At 45.1% G+C, this 23,202-nt stretch overlaps 1 protein-coding gene across 1 annotated transcript in view; it reads left to right on the plus strand.

The window, feature by feature from the left end:
- The first annotated feature begins 7,829 nt into the window (after window positions 1–7,829).
- Window positions 7,830–23,202, plus strand: part of LOC132818231 (ovarian cancer G-protein coupled receptor 1-like) — a 30,159-nt gene continuing 14,786 nt past the window's right edge. The window contains exon 1 of the mRNA XM_060829010.1: window positions 7,830–7,907. Coding sequence (XP_060684993.1) covers window positions 7,845–7,907 — 63 coding nt within the window. The 5' untranslated portion in view covers window positions 7,830–7,844. The remainder of the gene's footprint in view (window positions 7,908–23,202) is intronic.

Raw genomic sequence — 23,202 nt, forward strand, 5'->3', positions numbered from 1 at the left:
TATAAGCCCTTAATCAGGAATGAGGTTTGTGGGCCAGGAGGTTGAGAGATAAATGTGGGGGTGGGGGGGTTGGAGTAAGGTAGCTGGGAAAGTGGAATGGTGGATGAAGGTGAGGGAGAAGGTGATAGGTCGGGGGGGGGAGAATGATGGATGGATCTGGAGGACTGTGCTGAGTTGGAGACTTGGGACTGGGATAAAGTTGGGGGGGGAAGGAGAAATGAGGAAGCTGTTGAAATCTATATTTATCTCATGTGGTTGCTGGGTCCCAAAGCAGAAGATGAGGTGTTCCTCCTCCAGGTGTCGGGTGATTGGGGTTTGGCGAAGGAGGAGGCTCACGACCTGCATGTCCTTGACAGAGTGGGAGGGGGTGTTGAAGTGTTCTGCCACAGGGCGGTGGGTTGGTGAGTGGGGGTGTCCAAGAGATGTTCTCTGAAACAATCTGCAAGAAGACGTCCTGTCTCTACAATGTAGAGGAGACCACACCGGGTGGAACAGATGCAGTAGATGACATTGGTAGAAGTACAGGTGAATTTCTGACGTATCTGGAAGGCTCCTTTGGGGCCTTGGACGAAGGTGAGGGGAGTGGTCTGGGCACAGGCTATGCACTTCCTGCGGTGACAGGGAAAGGTGACATGAGGTATGGGCTGGTGGGAGCATGCACCTGATGAGGAACTCACAGAGGGAATGGACTGTCAGGAATGCTGATGGGGTAGGAGGGAAATATCTTTGGTGGTGGGGTCCATTTGGAGGTGGCGGAGGATAATGTGATGAATGCGGAGGTTGGTGGGGTGGAATGTGAGGACCGAGAGAGTGCTATTCTTGTTGCTTTGGGAGGGGTGGGGTTCAAGGGCGGTGGTGTGTGAAGTGTTGGAGATGCGCTGGAGGTTATTGTCAACCATGTGGGAAGGGAAGTTGTGATCGTGGAAGAAAGAGGACATCTGTGATTTTCTGAGGTGGGATTGATCATCCTGGGAACAGATGTGGAGGCAGAGGAATTGGGAATGAGAGATGGCATTTTTACAGAAGGTAGGGTCGGAGGAGGTGTAATCCAGGTAGCTGTGGGAATTGGTGGGCTTGTAGTATATGTCTGCAATTAGTCGGTTGCCAGAGATGGTGATGGAGAGGTCAAGGAAGGGGAGAGAGGTTGCTGAGATGGTCCTGGTGAATTTGAGGTTGGGGTGGAAGGTATTGGTAAAGTTGATGAACTGTTCAACCTCCTGAGCTACCATGCTGCCCCACAGTGTATTTGATAGAGAAGTTATGGTCAAACTAGAAGGCTGGGAAGTACTCAACAAGGCTCAGAGTTAGAACCACTACTTTTGGTTCTTAAAACCTCTCAGCTCAATTCTCACCTTAAGGATGAAAATGATCTTGGACAAAAGTGAGAAGTGGCCAATAACAAACCATCGGCACCTTTTACAAGTCTGGTGAATTGCTTCTCCTGTTTACTTTCCCGGGAATGCAGGCTGACAAATTGATAGAGGGAAATGGGAGCAGGAGATGGAGCTATGTCCAAACTTGTGCTTGGATGGCACAATGGCTCAGTGGTTAGCACTGCTGCCTCACAGTGCCAACGAACTGGGTTTGATTCCCGCCTCTGTGACTGTCTGCGTGGAGTTTGCATATTCTCCCCGTGTCTGCGTGGGTTTCCTCCAGGTGCTCCGATTTCCTCCTATAGTCCAAAGATGTGCAGATTAGCCATGGGAAATGCAGGATTAGGGGGATGAGTCTGGATGGGATGCTGTTTGGAGGGCCAGTGTGGACTTGATGGACTGAATGGCTACCTTCTGCATTGTGGGGATTTTATGACTTTGATAACTGATGCACCTAATACCTCCCACCCTGTTCAGATGAAAACTGCAGTTTCTAATCCTTAGCCCTTCCTCCAACAATTGCCCATAAGAGTTGTGGTAAATAGCATTGTATACCATTTAATTTCTCACACTCAGATGTTAACTCATTATATAACATAAGAAAGGAAGACATCTCTGAATGGAAACCAGCATGTTACAAAATAGCAAAGTAAACATTCACTGACAACACCATTGCTGTAGGTTGGATTTCAAACAATTGACGAGGTGGAATCCAGGAAATAGGTAGAGTGCTTGGTGGCATGGTGTAAAGATAGCAATCTCTCCCTCAACATCAGCAAAATGAAAGAGCTGGTCATCAGTTTCAGGAAGGAAGGTTGAGGGCATGCCCCTATCTACATCAATGGAGCTGAAGTGGAGATGGTGGAAAGAGTCAAATTCCGAGGAATGACGATCACCAACTTCAGCCTGTTCCACCCACATCAATGCTATGGTCAACAAAGCACAACAACATCTCTGCTTCCTCAGGAGACTAAGGAAATTCAGCATGCCAACAGGGACCCTCACCAACCTTTACAGATGCACCAGAGAAAGCATACTGTCTGGGTGCCCCTGGTATGGCAACTGCTCTGTCCAGGAGCCTAAGGAACCACAGAGAGTTGTATGCACAGCCCAGACTATCATGTAAACCGACCTTCCATCCATTGACTCCATCTCCATTTCTCACTGCCTCCTGATGAAGGGCTTATGCCCGAAACGTTGAATTTCCTGTTCCTTGGATGCTGCCTGACCTGCTGCGCTTTTCCAGCAACACATTTTCAGCTCTGATCTCCAGCACCTGCAGTCCTCACTTTCTCCCCGCCTCAGAAAGGGAGCCAGCATAAAGATCCCTCACCCTGGTTACAATCTCTTCCAACCTCTTCCATTGGGCAGAAGATCCAAAACCTAAAATACATGTGCCAACAGGTTCAAGAACAGCTTCTTCCCTGCTGTTATCAGGCTTGTTGATTGGACCCCTCAAACTTCAAATTTAACGTTGATCTCACTCTTTCTGCTCCTTCTCTGCTGCCGTAACATTGTATTCCTCGCTCTGTGTGGTTGCCCCTCATCCATTTTGCATGGTACAATCTTCCTTAACTACAAGCAGAACACTTTTCATTGTACCTAGGTGCATGTGATAATAGGAAATCAAATGAAATCAAAAGCATTTGATTTTCAAAAGCTTTTCAAAATCAAAAGCAAAATACTTTTATCCTGGGGCCAATAGAAGCTGTTCTCCTCCGGCAGCAGCACCAACAGGTTTGTCAGTGATGGATGTGGATCAGTAGTTAGCTCTCCTGCCTCTGACTTGGAAAGCTTGACTCTTAATCCAAAGGCTTGGAAATAGAGTCAGGCTGACTCTTGTGCAGCATTGAGGGTGTACTGCACTGTTGTGTCTTGCAGATGAAGCATTAAACTGAGGCTCCGTCTGCCCTCATTTCACCAAATATAATTTAATGAGGCATTCTGAATTCAACAAGAAGTGGCCATAGTTAACAGGCTCATGGCACCTTCAAAGACAGCACAGAATAACATGGGCAACCAACCAGTGCGCTCTTACACCTGGTCCTGCTGAATCCCTCTGTTGAACTGGAATGGTTCAAAGGGAGGGTGCACCAGAGACATCAGTGTCACAGTACCAACAAAACCCAGGCCAATATCTGGCTGGCAAGCCTCAGAAAGGTGACTAGTGGACGGGATTCAGGATGCCCTGGCCCAATCACAGTCCAGAATGTTCTAGTCATGTGTGAAATACCTCCACCAGTCAAAGCATTGATGTCAACGACAATGGCAGCTGTACTGAGAGGCTCATTGCTGACCGGTGTACCATGCTGCAGAGTGAGCTATGATCAGTGGGTACCCATTGAGTTTGTGCCTGCACCATAACCATTGAATTTCTACAGACTCAGCTCCTTCCAGAGACCCAGTGGGATTATCTGGGATTTTCTAGGGAGATAGCTAATGCATTGTTTAAGAGAGCTGGAAAGTTTTGGCTGTTATCTGTTCGCTTCAAGCAACATTTCCTCAGAGTGTCATCATTGTCTGATATTGCAGAGAGGGAATGTCTTGGGGTTGAAGGTCTTAGATGGGGGCCAGTCTTCATTGGACCAAGATGTGAAGGAGGGGGCAGAGCAAGCAGAACAGGAGATGATAAACCTCCTGTACTCCAGGCAACAAGCTGTTTAAGAGAGGCTTTAGAGCCTGCAATCTGATGTTTGCCTTCAGAGATACCGGTGGAGATTGACACCTCTATTCTTGGCAACAAATAAGTGGATCCTGCAGGCCTCATTAACAGGAGGCACAGTAGGAAACTGTATGCATATTAATCAATGAGTCATAGAAGCCTAAAGTACAGAAAAAGGCCCTTTGGCCCATCAAGTCTGTACTTAGCTATTCTAATTCTAATTTGGGGTGGCACAGTGGCTTAGTGGTTAGCACTGCTGCTTCATAGCGCCAGGGACCTGGGTTCAATTCCAGCCTCGGTGACTGCCTGTGTGGAGTTTGCACATTCTCCCCGTGTCTGCGTGGGTTTGCTCCGATTTCCTCCCACAGTCCAGGTGAATTGGTCATGCTAAATTGTCCATAGTGTTAGGTGCATTAGTCAGAGAGGAATGGGTCTGGGTGGGTTACTCTTCGGAGGGTTGGTGTGGACTGGTTGGACCAAAGGGCCTGATTCCACACTGTAGGGAATTTAATCTAATCTAATTCCATTTTTCAGCACTTGGCCAATAGCCTTGTATGCTTTGGCCATTGGATGCTCTGACTGGAATAAACTTGGAGAAGGAGTTGAATGAGATGAGACATTAGGCATCCTGCAGAGCACTCTTTGATAAGTCATAAACTGTAGAATCATACAGCACAGAACAGGTCCTTCAGCCCTTGGAGCCTGAATCCATAAAGCAACACTCGATCAACAGAGTCCCGTATTCCCGTACTCAGCCCATAGCCTTGAAAGTTATGATATTTCATGTGGTCATCCAAGTTCTTTCTTTTCAAAATATTGTGAGGATTCCTGCCTCAACATCCCTTCCAAGCAGAGCATTCCATGCACATACCACCCTTTCACATTAAAATTATGCCCCTTTGTTCTTGACCTTTCAACTAAGGGAAACAACTACTTTCTCTCCACCTGCTCCATGCTCCATAATCTTATACAACTCAGTCAGGTCCCCTTCCAGCCCTTCTTTCATCTTAAGTAAACAACCTGAGCTTATCCAGCCTCTCTTTTATCTTCATTCCCAGGCAACATCCTGATGAATCTCCTCTGTACCCGCTCCAGTGCAATCAAAGCCTTCCTATATTGGGGTCACCAGAAGAGCACACAATACAGCAGTTGTGGTCTAACCAAAGTCCTGGACAGCTCCAACATAACCTCCCTGCTCTTATAATCATGCCACAACTGGTAAGTGTCCCGTATGCCTTCCTAGCTATCCTAATAGCCTGCCCTGCCACACTCAGAGATGTGTGGACAAACATCCCTCTGTTTATCTGAAATTCCTAGTGTCCTGGCCACTTATTGAATATTCTCTTGTCTTGTTACTTCTTCAAAAATGCATAACCTTGCATTTTTTAGTCTTAAATGTCATCTAACACCCATCTGCCTATGGGACCAGTCTGTCTCATTGTCGTGCCATCTAATACTTTCCTCCTCATTGTCAGTCACCCATTTCATGTCATCCGCACACTTACTCATCATCTCCCCAACATTTTCCTCTGTATCATGAACAATAAGGGAACAAGCATTGATCTCTGTGGTACACTCACAGTACACTGGGCTCCAGTCACACAAACAGCCTTCCACCACCACCCTTTGTCTCTTACCACGAAGCCAGTTCTGGTTCCAACTTGCCAAGTCGTGTTTTGACTGTGGGGAAGGGATGGTGAGATCCTGGTTGGAGGCCCAGACTCTCCTTTGGGGAGCAGGACGATCATGCCGACTCATGACTGGAATGTCATTGGCACTGCCACACCCTCAGATTTAATAACTCTGCTTCAAAATATTGCCCTGCATGTAGTAAAATGGTCAAATACACTGCACCCAATGAACGATCGAAGAAACGTTAACACTGAGCCTGGTGAGATATTGAGGTAGATGACTAAAATCAGTACACTTGCTCAGCCTCCCCATCCAGCACCAATGCATACAGGCAGCAGGTAGGTATGATCCATAAGATTCAATGCAACAATCCACCCAGACCCCTTGGTAGCAATCCTGGGAGCTCTGCCACCTCGGCAGCAGATGCCTGTGAACACCACCACCAATGAGTTTCCCTCCAAACCACATCATCATGCTTTGAAGTTTGGCATCATCCTCACTGGCACTGAATCCTGGAACTGCCTACCTAGCAGCACTATGGAGGTCCCTCCACAACACAAGCTGCTGCTGTGACAGCACCTATCCTTCTGTTAAGAGAAATATAGAAAGGTTTAAGAAGGGAATTCCAGAATTTAGCATCTAGGCACACTCACCTGTGACACGCAATCAGGCTGAGAGGCCATAGTTCATTGTAAGTGGTAGTCAGGACAATGAAGAAAATCCTTGCCATTATTGGTCAGCGTAAAGGAGGTGCAAGGTCATTGTTGTGGCTGTACAGGATTGGTTAGGCCACTTTTGGAATACTACATTCAATTCTGGTCTCCCTGATGTAGGAAAGATGTTGTGAAACTTGAAGGGTTCAGAAAAGATTTACAAAGATATTGCCAGAGTTGGAGTGTTTAAGCTATAGGGAGAGGCTGAATAGACTGGGGCTGTTTTCCCTGGAGCATCGGAGGTTGAGGGGAGACCATATAGAGGTTTATAAAATCATGAAGGCCTGAATAGGGTAAATAGACAAGGTCTTTTCCCCAGGGTGGGGGAGTCCAGAACTACATGGAACGCCATTTAGCCCATTGAGTTTAAGATTTAAGAGGGATCTAAGGGGTAATGTTTTCACGCAGAAGGTGGTGTGTGTATGGAATGAGCTGCCAGAGGAAGTGGTGGAGGCTGGTACAATTGCAACATTTAAAAGGCACCTGGGTGGGTATATGAATAGGAAGGGATATGGGCCAAATAGGACTAGATTAATTTAGGACATCTGGTCAGCATGGACGAGTTGGACTGTAGGGTCTTTATGACTCTATAACTGAGAGGAGTGCAGGTAACTCTGAAGGTTGGATGGGACAGTAGGAAATTTCAAAGATATGGAGAGATGAAGCCATGAAGGCATTTGAACTCGAGGATGCAAATTTTAAAATTCAGGCGATGCTTGATCAGGCATTGGGAGGCACGGTGGCTCAGTGGTTAGCACTACTGCCTCACAGTGCCACGGACCTGGGTTCAATTCCAGCCTCGGCAGACTGTGTGGAGTTTGTCCATTCTCCCCATGTCTGTGTGGGTTTCCTCCAGGTGCTCCGGTTTCCTCCCACAGTCTAAATAAGACCATAAGACATAGGAGTGGAAGTAAGGCCATTCGGCCCATCGAGTCCACTCCGCCATTCAATTGTGGCTGATGGGTATTTCAACTCCACTTACCCGCATTCATAAGACCATAAGATGTAGGAGTGGACATAGACATAGAAATATGTGCAGGTTAGGTGGATTGGCCATGCTATGTGGCTTAGGTGGATTAGCCATGGAAAATACAGGGGCAGGGCAGGCAATTGGGTTTGGGTGCAATACTCTTCAGAGGATATGTGTGGTTCTGATGGGCTGAATGGCCTGCTCCCACACTGTAGGGATTCTATGAGCCAATATAGGTAGTGCAGGCGATATTTGAACTTCCTTTCCTCTGCTAGACCCAGCCGAATACAACTTACCTTGATGTGTTTCCACTACCAACTGAAAGATCCCCACTCATAAAACCATGTGAAGATACACTTACATCCCTTTTCTGATCACATATTGCAAGATGTTGTTCATTCAGTGGTTTCCTGTTATAACGAGCGCACTCCCACCCAGTTGTGAGATCATCTGCTTCCTGCTCATTCTCTGTTAACGCTCAGTGCATTTAAAGCATGTTTGGAAGAATGTCTGAACGGACAACTACTACAACGAATAATATTGGGATACTTTATAAGGTAAGTGTTTAGTCATGCACAAGAGTTGGCCAGACATAGTCTTAAGCAAACTGTGTAAAACCAAAGGCATCGTGGCTTTTTTTGGTTAATGATTTTTAGTTTTGAGCTGGGATTTCAGGATGAGAAGAATATCAGAGACACGTGAACATAGAGCAGAAAATCTCAGGTTCAGCTGCTAACTCACGACCTACAGCTTATCTCCTGCCTTTTGCTCTTTCCATGGGTTAGTGCCACCTGTTATGACCAACAGGGCTTTGAAAGCACATCATGTTTATTTTCTACGTAAAATTATATAAAACTTCCCAGTGCATGCTGTAAGGAACTTATGCTCCATGTGGGAAAGTCAGAAAGATAACCCAATATCCTGAGAAATAGTTAAACTTTTCTCAAACAGCATATCTGTAAACATGTTCTGCTATGTGACCTATGCCCTAGGCTCCAGAATTTGGTCCCCCTGTTTTCGTTTTACTCTAAACTCCTCCATGACATTCCTTCAAATCTACCCGTTTGAACATGCTGTACCAATCTTTAACCTCATTTATTTTTGTTGGGAAATACATTGCTTGCTTCTGTTTAAATTAGGTTATTGAGTTAATCTTTAATCTGTACTAAGAGTGACAATATTTTAACTTGTAACTTTATTAATTTATTTTTCTACTTTATACTAAGAAGGACTGTAATGTTTAACTTCTAACTTAGAGTCATAGAGTCCTACAGCCCTGAGACAGGCCCTTTGGCCCAAACTGGTCCATGCCGACCAAAATATCCATCCACACTAACCCCGTTTCCCTGCACTTGGCCCATACCCTTCTAATCCTTTCCTACCCATGTATTTGTCCAAATACCTTTTAAATGTTGTTAATGTACCCACCTCAACCACTTCCACTGACAGCTCATTCCAGATGCGTACCACCTTCTGTGTAAAAGAGTTGCCCCTCAGATTCCCTTTTATTCTTTCCCCTCTAACCTTAAACTGATGACCTCTAGTCCTCGATTCCCCAACCCTGGGGAAAAGACTGATTGCATTCACCCTATCCATGCCTCTCATGGTCTTAGACACCTCTATGGAGTATCCCACCCCCCTACCCTCCCAACCTCAATCTCCTACTCTCTAAAGAAAAAAGTCCTAGCTTGTCCAACCTCTCCCTATCATTTAGACTATTGAGTCCTGGCAACATCCTTGTAAAATTTCTTCTACACTATTTTCATTTTAATAATATCCTTCCTCTAGCAAGGTGACCAAAACTGAACACAATATTCCAAGTGGCCTCACCAACGTGCTATATAACTGCAACATATCTTCCCAACTTCTATACGTTATTGGGGTTGTACTATAGGCCCCCACTGGAGATTCTCACTGATGATGTTACCTAGTCATGGTGACGAAACATCTGAAAACAAACATTCCAGTTCAGCGAGCTAACTTACATCCATATCATCAATCTGAGCTTCAACTCTTCTCAAAACTTGCTAAGAGGAACATGATTGCAGGAAGACTGGGGAGACCTGCAGGAGTAATAGGGCTGTCATAGTAGGGGATTTTAATGTTCCTAACATAGACTGGGATTGCCATAACGCATAGAGCTTAGATGGGGTGGAATGTGTAATGTGCATTCAGGAAAGTTTCTTCAAGCAGTATATGGAGTGTGCTATTTGGAAAAGGGGCAAAACATGGCCTAATCTTGGGAAATAGGGCAGGACAGGTGATGGAGGTGACAGCGTGGGAGCACTTTGGGACCAGTGACCATAGTTCTATTAATTTTTAAATAGTTATGGAGAAGGACAAAACTGGTTGACTGATGAAAGCCAGTGTGCCCAAAGCCTTCTTCACTGCCCTGTCTATCAGTGCTTTCACTTTCAGAGACCTGTGCATCTGAACACCAAAGTCACTCTGTTCCACTATACTCTTTAATCATTATTCATTCATCAGGCTTTTGCCCACAACATCGATTCTCCTGCTGAGCGGATGCTGCCTGACATGCTGTGCTTTTCCAGCACCACACTCTCGATTCTACACATACAGTTTGGTCCTTGAGGGGTCCTCTAGTTATTCTTTTTCCTTTAATATACTTAAGGATCCTCTTTAGACAAATGACATCGGTAGAAATAGGGATGAGGTCCTGCAGAGTGGTCATAGAGAGCCAGGAACAAAAGTTAAAAGGCAGGATCTCATCGATGGTAATCTCCGGATTACTTCCAGTCCCACAAGCTAGTGAGGGTGAGAACAGGAGGATATGACAAATGAATGCATGGCTAAAGAATTGGTGTAGGGGGCAGGGATTCAGATTTATAGATCGTTGGGATATTTTTCTGGGGACAGGTTGCATCTGAACTGAGGGGGAAACCAATTTCTTGGCAGCTATATTTGCCAGTGCTGCAAGGAAGGGTTTAAGCTAGATTTAAGGGGATCCTCAACAGCAGGGAGGCAAGTTCGAGGCTGGAAGGAGGTACAGTAATCAGAAATAGTAAAGTGAAGAAACCAGTAAGACTGGAACATGACAGGGAGCAAGGAATGCCTGTTGGATTAAATTGCACTGGGATATTATAGCCATTACAGAAACATAGCTGAGGGAGGGACAGAGTTGAGAGTGTGTTGTTGTAAAAACACAGCAGGTTTGGTAGCATTCAAGGAGCGGGAATATCAATGTTTCAGGCTGGAGCCCTTCACCTAGGGACAGGACTGGCAGCTTAATGTGCCAGGGCACAGGTGCTTTAGCCAGGACAGAGATGGTGGAAGGAGGGGGGGGTTGCATTTTTGATTGAGGTGAGTATCACAGCGGTAATCAGAGATGAAATAACTGAAGGATCATCCAATGAGGCTTTGTGGGTGGAACTAAGAAATAAGAAGGGGGCAATGACGTTATTGGGGTTGTACTACAGGCCCCCACTGGAGATTCTCACTGATGATGTTACCTAGTCATGGTGACGAAACATCTGAAAACAAACATTCCAGCTCAGCGAGCTAACTTACATCCATATCATCAACCTGAGCTTCAAATCTTCTCAAAACTTGCTAAGCGGAACAGAATTGCAGGGAGACTGGGGAGACCTGCAGGAGTAATAGAGTTGACGTAGTAGGAGATTTTAATGTTCCTAACATAGACTGGGATTGCCATAACGCATAGAGCTTAGATGGGGTGGAATGTGTAATGTGCATTCAGGAAAGTTTCTTCAAGCAGTATATGGAGTGTGCTATTTGGAAAAGGGGCAAAACATGGTCTAATCTTGGGAAATAGGGCAGGACAGGTGATGGAAGTGACAGCGTGGAAGCACTTTGGGACCAATGACCATAGTTCTATTAATTTTTAAATAGTTATGGAGAAGGACAAAACTGGTCCACAGGTGCATGTTCTAAATTCAGGCAGAGTGAACTTTGATGGAATTAGACAGGAGCTTGTAGGGGTTGATTGGAGTAGTTTGTTTGCAGGCGAAGGGACCTCCAGCAAGTGAGAGGCCTTTAAAAGTGAGATAGCTGGAGTTCAAAGTCCGTATGTTCCTGTGAGGGTGAAGGGCAAGGTCAGCAGGAATAGGGAACCCTGGATGACAAGAGATAACGAGGCTTTGACCAGAAAAAAGGAGGAGACATGGCTCAGGTACAGGCAGCTGGGATCAAGGGAATCCCTGGAGGTATATAGGAATACAGGAGTTTACTGAAGAAGGAAATCAGGAGGGTGAAAAGGGAGCACGAGATATCCTTGGCTGAGAAGATTAGAGTGAATCCAAAAAAAAAGCTTTACTTCTTTATTTTTCTACTTTGTTCCTAAGTTGTTTTCCCTTTACATCTAAGATGGCACCAGAACTGGTGACATTATTCATTTCTCACTGTACTCCTGTACTTGAGTACATGTGACAATAAAATCTAATTCGAATTCTTCTTTGATTCATGTTAAACTTTGGCATATATAGAAATAACTGCATATCCTGACATCAAGTCAACTTTTATTTACTGGTGCACAGTAAACTGGCTGTGGCCAGCCAGCTCAGAATCAGTCTCCCAAACTAAGGAGATTCCAAATCCCCTGTTTATAAATATGACTTAGAGCTGCCAGTGTTGGACTGGTGTGGACACTACACCAGGTTATAGTCCAACAGGTTAATTTGGAGGTACTAGTTTTTGGAGTTCTGCCTCTTTATCAGGTGTTTGTGGAGCAGAATCATAAGACACAGGATTTATAGCAACAGGATTGCAGTATCATAGAATGTAATATTAAACAAACTTAGCTTGAGTCTTTGATCTGTTAGAATGATCATGTTAGTTTCAGTTCTTTCATATATAAATCTCAGAACTTTTTAAAAGTTACATTCTCAGGATAGCTTTAACAATAGGTGCCATCTCAGCTCAGATAATGCATTGAAGGTGTGGCATCTGACCTGAGCTAGTGCTTTCAAATAAACCTGTTGGACTACTGTCTGGTGTTGTGTGGCTTTTAACTTTGTTTATATATAGTCATAGAGTCAGAGAGGTGTACAGCACAAAACCACACCCTTCAGTACAAATTGTCCACACCGATGAGATATCCTAAATTAATCAAGTCCCATTTACCAGCACTTGGCCCATATCCCTCCACACCCTTCCTATTCATATAGCCATCCAGATTCCTTTTAAATGTTGTAATTGTACCAGCCTCCACCACCTCCTCTGGCAGCTCATTCCATACACACACCACCCTCTGCGTGAAAAAGTTCCCCCTTTGGTTCCTTTTAAATCTTTTCCCCTCTTACCCTCAACCTATGCCCTCTAGTTCTGGACTCTCCCACCCCAGAAAAAAGACCTTGTCTATTTACCCTATCCATGCCTCTCATTATTTTATAAACATTTATTAGGTCACCCTTCAGCCTCCGACACTCCAGGGGAAACAGCCCCAGCCTATTCGGCCTCTCCCTATAGCTCAAATCCTCCAACCCTGGCAACATCCTAGTAAATCTTTTCTGAACCCTTTCAAGTTTCACAACATTCTTCCGATAGGAAGGAGACCAGAATTGCACACAGTTTTCCAAACATGGCTTCACCAATGCCCTGCACTGCTGTAACATGATCTCCCAACTCCTATACTCAATTCTCTGACTAATAAATGAAAGCATACTAAATGCCTTCTTCACTATCCTATCGACCTGCGACTCTCCTTTCAAGGAACTATGAGCCTGCACTCCAAGGTCTCTTTGTTCAGCAACATTCCCTACCATTAAGTGATTTGCCTTTCCAAAATTCAGCACTTCACATTTTTCTAAATTAAACTTCATCTGCTACTCCTCAGCCTATTGGCCCATCTGATCAAGATCCTGTTGTAATCTGAGATAACTTTTTTCACTGTCCACTACACCTCCAATTTTGGTGTCGTCTGCAAACTTACTAACCATAACTCCTATGTTCACATCCAAATCATTTATGTAAATGACAAAAAGCAGTGGATCTAGCACCGATCCTTGCGGCACTCCACTGGTCACAGGCCTCCAGTCTGAAAGGGAACACTCTACCACCACCCTCTGTCTTCTATCTTCAAGCCCATTCTGTATCCAAATGGTTAGTTCTCCTTGCATTCCATGTGATCTTACCTTGCTAACCAGTCTACCACGAGGAACATTGTCAAATACCTTACTGAAGTCCATATAGATCACGTCCACTGCTCTGCCGTCATCAATCCTCTTTGTTACTTCTTCAAAAAACTCAATTAAGTTAATGAGATACAATTTCCCATGCACAAAGTCATGTTAACTATCCCTAAACAGTCTTTGCCTCTCCAAGTACATGTAAATCCTATCCTTCAGGATTCCCTCCAACAACTTGCCCACCACCAATGTCGGGTTCACTGGTCTATATTCCCTTGCATTTCTTTATCACCTTTCTTAAATAGTGGCACCACGTTAGCCAACCTCCAGTCTTCCGGCGCCTCACCTGTAACTATCGATGATAGAAATATCTCAGCAAGGAGCCCAGCAATCACTTCTCTAGCTTCCCACAGAGCTCTAGGATGCACTTGATCAGGCCCTGGGGATTTATCCACCTTTATGCATTTTAATTTTAATTTTAAGACATCCCAGCACCTCCTCCTCAATAATATGGACACATTTCAAGATGTTACCATCTATTTTCCCACATTCTGTATCTTCCATATCCTTCTCCATAGTAAACACTGATTGCAAAATACTGATTTAGTATTCCCCCATCTCCTGCGGTTTCATACATCGGCTGCCTTCCTCACCTTTAGGGGCCCTATTCTCTCCCTAGATACTCTTTTGTCTTTAATGTAATTCTTTTGGATTCTCCTTAAGCCTGTTTGCCAAAGCTACCTCATATCCCCTTTTTACCCTCCTGATTTCTCTCTTAAGTATACTCCTACTGCCTTAATACTCTTCAAAGGATTCACTTGATCCCTGCTGTCTATACTTGACATATGCTTTCCTTTTTTTGACCAAAACCTCAATTTCTATAGTCATCCAGCATTCCTCACATTTACCAGCCTTGTCTTTCACTCTAACAGGAACATACTGTCTCTGGATTCTTGTTATCTCATTTCTGAAGGCTGCCCATTTTCCAGCTGTCCCTTTATCTATGAACATCCATCCCCAATCAACCTATGAAAGTTCTTGCTTAATATCATCAAAATTGGCCTTTCTCCAATTTAGAACTTTATCTTTTAGATCTGCTCTATCCTTTTCCATCACTATTTTAAAACTAATAGAATTTTGGTCGCTGACCCCAGAGTGCTACCCCACTGACACCTCAGTCACCTGCCTACATCTACACCTCCATCCGCCATGACCAGGGCCTCCAAGCCCTCCGATTTTCCTCTCCAGACATCCCCAACAGTACCCTTCCACCGACACTCTCATTCGCTTGGCCAAACTGGTCCACACCCTTAACAATTTCTCTTTTCAATCCTCCCATTTCCTCCAGACCAAAGGGTAGCCATGGGCACATGTATGGGCCCCAGCTATGCCTGTCTCTTTGTTGGCTACGTAGAACTTGTTGATCTTCCGTAGTTACACCGGCACCACTCCCCACCTCTTCCTCCGCTACATCGATGACTGCATTGGCACCACCTCATGCTCCCACGAGGAGGTTGAGCAATTCATCAACTTCACCAACACATTCCACCCTGACCTTAAATTTACCTGGACCATCTCTGACACCTCCCTCCCCTTCCTGGACCTCTCCATCTCCATTAATGATGACCGACTTGACACTGACATTTTTTTCAAACCCACCGACTCCCACAGCTACCTGGATTACACCTCTTCCCACCCTACAAAAATGCCATCCCGTATTCCCAATTCCTCCACCTCTGCCATATCTGCTCCCACGAGGACCAGTTCCACCACAGAACACACCAGATGGCCTCCTTTAGAGACCGCAATTTCCCTTCCCACGTGGTTAAAGTTGTCCTCCAATGCATCTCGTCCACATCCCGCACCTCCGCCCTCAGACCCCACCCCCTTCAACCGTAATAAGGACAGAACGCCCCTGGTGCTCACCTTCCACCCTACAAACCTTCGCATAAACCATATCATCCACCGACATTTCCGCCACTTCCAAAAAGACCCCACCACCAGGGATATATTTCTCTCACCACCCCTTTCCGCCTTCCGGAAAGACCATTCCCTCCATGACTACCTGGTCAGGTTCACGCTCCCCTACAACCCACCCTCCCATCCTGGCTCTTTCCCCTGCCACCGCAGGAACTATAAAACCTGTGCCCACACCTCCTCCCTCACCGCTATCCAAGGCCCTAAAGGAGCCTTCCACATCCATCAAAGTTTTACTTGTACATCCACCAATATCATTTATTGTATCCGTTGCTCCCGATGTGGTCTCCTCTACATTGGGGAGACTGGGCGCCTCCTAGCAGAGCGCTTTAGAGAACATCTCTGGGACACCCACACCAATTAACCACACCGTCCTGTGGCCCAACATTTCAACTACCCCTCCCACTCTGCCGAGGACATGGAGGTCCTGGGCCTCCTTCACCGCCGCTCCCTCACCACCAGACGCCTGGAGGAAGAATGCCTCATCTTCCGCCTCGGAACACTTCAACCCTAGGTCATCAATGTGGATTTCAACAGTTTCCTCATTTCCCCTTCCCCCACCTCACCCTAGTTCCAAACTTCCAGCTCAGCACTGTCCCCACAACTTGTCTGGACTTGTCCTACCTGTCTGTCTCCTTTTCCACCTATCCACTCTACCCTCTCCTCCCTGACCTATCACCTTCATCCCCTCCCCCTCTCACCCGTGGTACTCTATGCTACTTTCTCCCCACCCCCACCCTCCTCTAGCTTATCTTTCCATACTTCCAGCTCACTGCCTTTATTCCTAATGAAGGGCTTTTGACCAAAACGTAGATTTCGCTGCACTTTGGATACTGCCTGAACTGCTGTGCTCTTCCAGCACCACTGATCCAGAATGCCTACCTTATTTCCCAAGAGTAGGTCAAGTTTTGCACCTTCTGTTGCAGGTACATCCACATACTGAATCAGAACATTTTCTTGTACCCACTTAACAAATTCCTCTCCATCTGTATGTGTCAGCCAGATGATCACTGATTGGCCTGGGTTAACAACCCCAGTTAAGGATCTCATAGTCCATGAGATCCACCTGGTTCCAATCACCACAAATACGTTGCTGTAAAGGTTTTGAGGTGCTAAAAATGCTGTGTAAATAATTTGGGTTTTTTTTCTGTTCCTGAAAGTGATTTAGGTAACTTACGTGACATTTTTTTTCAAATCTCTCTGATTGTGATGCTACTTTAAGAGGTGTATTTTATCAATGTTTTTATGAAGAGAGGTTGAGAAAGAGGTGAAGAGCAGTCTACTCAGACCCAATAACGTAAACAGTGTGTGAGGCCTTGGGTTTTTATTTTAAGTTGGAACAATAGAAGCAGCCTGAATGGGTGGAGTCAGGCTTGCACAGAACCAGGGTTTTAATTTAGTTTTCGGTAGTTGTTGGGGTGTTGAAGCCAGTTGTGAAAGCTGTTACATCTTTCTGTCTTTGTTGCCTTTGAGACAATCTGTTTTACTGAATTTGCCTTGGCCAAGGGTGTGTTTAGAGGATGTTATTATATTGGAACAGTTCTTTTGAGATTAGATTAGATTCCCTACAGTGTGGAAATAGGCCCTTCAGCCCAATAAGTCCACACTGACTCTCTGAAGAGTAACCCACCCAAACCCATTTCCCTCTGACTAATGCACCCAACACTATTAGCAATTTAGTATGACCAATCCACCCAACCTGCATATCTTTGGATTGTGGAAGGAAACCAGAGCACCCAGAGGAAACCCACGCAAAAAGGGGGAGAATGTGCAAACTCCACACAGACAGTTGCCCGAGACTGGAATCAAAACCAGGTCCCTGTGACTGTGAGGCAGCAATGCTAACCACTGAGCCACCATTTCATAGATAAATAATCTATTATTCTGTTAATTTTTCCAGTAGGGTTAAAAGTTAGACTTCTTTCCTTTGTTTGTATTTAAACTGTAGTGTAAGAATAAGGTGTGTTTGGCTTAAAGCCAAGTAGTGTGATGAATTGAATTACATCCCGAACACAGCACTTTACACTCGCCTTTAAATAAGATAAAAGGTATGGTCTAGGCTGTCTCCTTGATATATATCTGCCGGAGGTCTGGTTCTGAATCATAACATGACCCCCACAGCAACTCCACACACGTGTGTGCTAATCCAGAAACATGCATGTGCACCATTCATGTAAATGTCTACACTTGGAGTATTGTGTACAGTTCTGGTCACCGCATTATAAGAAGGCTGTGGAAGCTTTGGAAAGGGTGCAGAGGAGATTTACTAGGATGTTGCCTGGTAGGGGAGGAATGTCTTATGAGGAATTAGTATGACAGAGATTAGTATGACAGGGCGGCACAACATCTGCGCTATAATGTTCAATGTTTTGTGTACATCATATGCAAAGGGAAGAATTGTGATTTTGAAACAGAGTTCAACAGAGGGAGGAGAGGTCACGGGGAGGGGAAACAGAGCAGAGAGAATGTTGGTAGGGGACTGCAGTGGAACGAGAGAGGTCGAGAATTGTTGGGGGGGGGAAAGGTGTGAGGACACAGGATGGCAGTGTGAGGAAGAGGGAGAGAGGACAGGCAGCAAAGGGGTGGGTAATGTCCAGGAGGCTCACAACTCCTCTTGCCCCCATACCCTCCCCTTGTCCCTCATACTCATGTCCCATTAACTTCCCCGTCCCCTGCCTGTCGGACCCTGCTCCTCTGCCTCCTCTCTCTATCCCCACATACAGTGACAACAAGTTGTTTATATTTGTGTCCCCCGCAATCCTGTTACTCACACAAACTGGTGCACAGTGTGCATGCACTAGTGTCAGCAAAGACAGCCTTAAATTCCTTTCAACAAGGTAAGCTCAACAGTCCTAAACCACCTTCCTATCTCACATTTAGCACCAGCCATGACTTTGACAAAAAAATGCTCAAAGTGAAGATAAAACCTTCTTTCCCCTCAATATATGGCTGCTGAAAAACAACTTCAGGATCTTCTATCTGACAGCCAAATTCAAGACACTGTTCATTTTACTCACTCATAAAACTTTACAAACGTATCTGTGTCAACTCTCCAAATGAGTAATTCACTTAGACTTATAGTGAGTCATACAGTTTTTACAGCATGACTCTTTGGCCCTTGGTGTCCACACCATCACCAATCAACAAACATCCATCTACTCTAATACCTTTTCCAGCACTTGGCTACATGCTGTGAGCTTGTATGCTGTGCCATTCCAAGTGTACATCAAAATAGGTCTGAAATATCTGGAGTGTTCCTAACTCTGCCACCCTTTTAGACAGTGAGTTCCAGATACCCACCACCCTCTGGATGAAATAAAGTTTTCTCTGATCTCCTCTAAACCTGGTGCTATTCTCTTGCTGTCCCCTCATAGCTCTGCATGTTCTTCATAAACATTTCATAAAACAGTCTGATTCCAGCTGGAACTCTTAATCAAAGTGTATTCTCTAAACTCTTAGGAAGTGTATTCCAATCTTTAACCATTCATCTGCACATAAAAGACTTTCCTCATGTCACGTGTGCTTCTTTTCTCTATTACTTTGATCTGCACCCATTTGTTCTTAGCCTGGGTGAAGAAGTTTCTCCTCAACTCTGCTCTAAGTGGCCTACCCCTTATTTTTAAACTGTGTCCTCTGGTTCGGGACACACCCATCAGCGGAAACATGTTTCCTGCCTCCAGAGTGTCCAATCCTTTAATAATCTTATACGTCTCAATCAGATCCCCTCTCAGCCTTCTAAAGTCAAGGGTATACAAGCCCAGTCGCTCCAATCTTTCAACATAAGATAGTCCCACCATTCTGGGAATTGACCTTGTGAACCTACGCTGCACTCCCTCAATAGCCAGAATGTCTTTCCTCAAATTTGGAGACCAGAACTGCACACAATATTCCAGGTGTGGTCTCACCAGGGCCCTGTACAGCTGCAGAAGGACCTCTTTACTTCTATACTCAATCCCTCTTGTTATGAAGGCCAGCATGCTATTAGCCTTCTTCACTACCTGCTGTACCTGCATGCTTGCTTTCATTGACTGATGTACAAGAACACCCAGATCCCTCTGTACTGCCCCTTTACCTAAATTGATTCCATTTAGGTAGTAATCTGCCTTCCTGTTCTTTCCACCAAAGTGGATAACCATACATTTATCCACATTAAACTGCATCTGCCGTGCATCCGTCCACTCACCTAACCTGTCCAGGTCACCCTGTAATCTCCTAACATCCTCCTCACATTTCACCCTGCCATCCAGCTTTGTGTCATCAGCAAATTTGCTCATATTACTCTTAATACCTTCATCTATATCATTAATGTACATTGTAAAAAGCTGCGGTCCCAGCACTAATCCCTGCGGTACCTCACTGGTCACCGCCTGCCATTCCGAAAGGGAGCCGTTTATTACTGCTCTGTTGTTTCCTGTCACCCAACCAATTTTCAATCCAAATCAGTATTTTGTCCCCAATACCATGTGTCCTAAGTTTGCTCACTAACCTCCTATGTGGGACTTTATCAAAGGCTTTCTGAAAGTCCAGGTACACTACATCCACTGGATCTCCCTTGTCCATCTTCACAGTTACATCCTCAAAAAATTCCAGAAGATTAGTCAACCATGATTTCTCCTTCATAAATCCACACTGACTCTGACCTATCCTGTTTACTGCTATCCAGATGTGTCATAATTTCGTCCTTTATAATTGACTCCAGCATTTTTCCCACCACTGAGATCAGACTAACTGGTCTATAATTCTCTTTTTTCTCTCTCCCTCCTTTATTAAAAAGTGGGACAACATTAGCCACCCTCCAATCCGCAGGAACTGATCCTGAATCTATAGAACATTGGAAAATGATCACCAAAGCATCCACAATTCCACGATTTCTAGTACCTTGGGATGTAGACCATCAGGTCCCGGGGACTTATCAGCCTTCAGACCTAACAGTCTCTCCAAAACCATTTCCTGCCAAATATAAATTTCCTTCAGTTCAGGTCCTTCAGCCACTATTACATCAGGGAGATTGCTCGTGTCTTCCCCAGTGAAGACAGATCTAAAGTACCAATTCAACTCTTCTGCCATTTCTTTGTTCCCCGTAATAAATTCACCCGTTTCTGTCTTCAAGGACCCAATTTTAGTCTTAACCATTTTTTTTCTTTTCCCATACGTAAAAAAAACTTTACTATCCTCCTTTATATTTTTGGCCAGTTTACCTTCGTACTTTATTTTTTCTTTGCGTATTTAGTTTTAGTTATCCTCTTTAGTTCTTTTATCCTTCTTAGTTATCCTCTGTTGTTCTTTAAAAGCTTCCCAGTCCTCCGTTTTCCCACTTATCTTTGCTATATTATACTTTTTCCCTTTTGTCTTTATATGGTCCTTAACTTCCCTCGTCAGCCACGGCCACCCATGCCTCCCCTTAGGATCTTTCTTTCTTTTTGGAATGAACTGACCCTGCATCTTCTGCATTATACCCAGAAATACCTGCCATTGTTCCTCCACTGTCATCCCTGCTAGGGAATTGCACTATTGAACTTTGGTCAGCTCCTCTCTCATAGCTCCATAGTTCCCCTTATTCAACTGAAATATTGTCATTTCCGATTCTACCCTCTCCCTTTCAAACTGCAGATTGAAGCTTATTGTATTGTGGTCACTCCCTCCAATAGCTCTTTTACTTCGAGGTCCCTGATCAAATCCAGTTCATTACACAATACCAGATCCAGAATTGCTTTCTCCCTGGTAGGCTCCAGCACCAGCTGCTCTAAGAATCCATCTCTGAGGCACTCCACAAACTCCCTTTCTTGGGGTCCAATACCATCCTGACTCTCCCAGTCTACCTGCATGTTGAAATCCCCCATAACAACTGTAGTAATATCTTTGCGACAGGCCAATTTCAGCTCCTGATTCAACTTACACACTACATCCAGGCTACTGTTTGGGATCCTGTAGATATCTCCCATTAGGGTCTTTCTACCCTTAAAATTTCTCAGCTCTATCCATACTGACTCTACATCCCCTGATTCTATTTCCCCATGGGCAAGGGACTGAATACCATTCCTTACCAACAGGGCCACCCCACCCCCTCTGCTAATCAGTCAGTCCTTACGATAGCACATATAGCCTTGAATATTCATTTCCCAGCCCCTGTCCACTTGAAGCCACGTCTCTGTTATCCCCACAACATCGTAACTGCCAATTTCTAAATGAGCCTCAAGCTCATCCACCTTATTTCTAATGCTTCGTGCGTTCATATCTAATATTTTTAATTTGTTACTCCCCTCACCCTTCCTATCAATCCCTATTTCACTTGACCTTACAGCATGATCCTTTTTTGAGTTTTCTGCTCCATTGATTCCGTTGTTTTTCTTGAATTCTCTTGTTCTAACTTTCCCTTTAACTTCCTTCTTAAACTTCCAGTTTGTCCACTCCCCCCGCTATTTAAACACACCAGTGTTGCAGTGGTAAACCTACCTGCCATAATGCTGGTCCCCCCACCTATTAAGGTGCAACCCGTCCCTCTTGTATAATTTATCCTTACCGCTAAACATACCCCGGTGATCAAGAATTTAAATCCTTGCTTCCTGCACCAGTTCCCCAGCCACACGTTCAAGTCCATTATCTCCCTGTTCCTGTCCTCTCCAGCCCGGGGGACTGGAAGCAAACCGGAGATAACCACCCTGGACATCCTGCTTTTCAGCCTTTTTCTGAGTTCTCCAAAGTCCCGCTGTAGCATGTTCCTCCTCTTCTTTCCGAAGTCATTTGTGCCGACATGCACCACCATGTCTGGCTCTTCACCTTCGCCCTTGAGGATTTCCTGCACTCTGTCTGCGATATCCTTAATCCTGGCACCCGGAATGCACCACACCATCCTCAAATCCCACCTGTTGCCACAGAAACCCCTTTCGGTCCCTCTCACTATGGAATCCCTTATTACCACGGCTCTGTGCAATGTCCGACTCCTTGCCTCTGCCTCCATGCCAATTTCTGATTGGCAGACCTGACCGCCTCTCGGACTGGCAGTGATGTCTATCTCTATGGTTTCCAAGACATTCAACCTGTTCCTGACAGGTACTTCCCCCGGGGTCTCTTGCACTTGCCTCATCTCTGCCTTCCTCATCATCTTCTCCCTTCTACTCTCTTCTGGTATGCTCAGTGTAATAACCTCGCTGAAGGTCCTGTCCAGAAAGATCTCGTTCTCTGGGATGAGCCTGAGGTCATCTAGTTCTTTCTTCAGTGCAGCAATATGCTCTGTCAGAAGCTGAACATGTACACACTTTCCACAGTTATACGAGCCAGCTACACCAGTGTCCCTGACCTCCCATAACATGCACACAGTACACTGAATCAGCTTGGCAGTCATGTCTTCACCCTCCAACTGTGGCGTAATCACTTCTCTCAACTTCTTTGTCGAAGACTCCTGAGCCAAAGACTCGCTCTTTTCTCAACAGAAACTACCTCGACCCCTGTGTTTTGTTGCAAGTCTGTGGACTTTTAATTTAGGTTAGAGGAGGAGGGTGGGAAGGAGGCCCTACTGTGTAGGACCTGGGGCCTAGAACACACTTACTTAAATAACACTCACCCACCTTCCCCTCTGCGCTCCGACTTCACTCCTGCCCAGCTCCCACCATTCTCTGCTGCAAAAAAAAGAAAACTACCCTAGCTTCTCTGATTCATCTTCATAACTGAAGTTTCATAACTGAAGCATCCTGAGTCTTTTCTGCACTCTCCTCATAAATTTCACATCCAAAAGTGCAACGCCCAAAACTGGACAAAATTCAGATTGGTTCCA

This window comes from Hemiscyllium ocellatum, chromosome 8 (assembly GCF_020745735.1).
Source record: "Hemiscyllium ocellatum isolate sHemOce1 chromosome 8, sHemOce1.pat.X.cur, whole genome shotgun sequence".
Classification (NCBI taxonomy): domain Eukaryota; kingdom Metazoa; phylum Chordata; class Chondrichthyes; order Orectolobiformes; family Hemiscylliidae; genus Hemiscyllium; species Hemiscyllium ocellatum.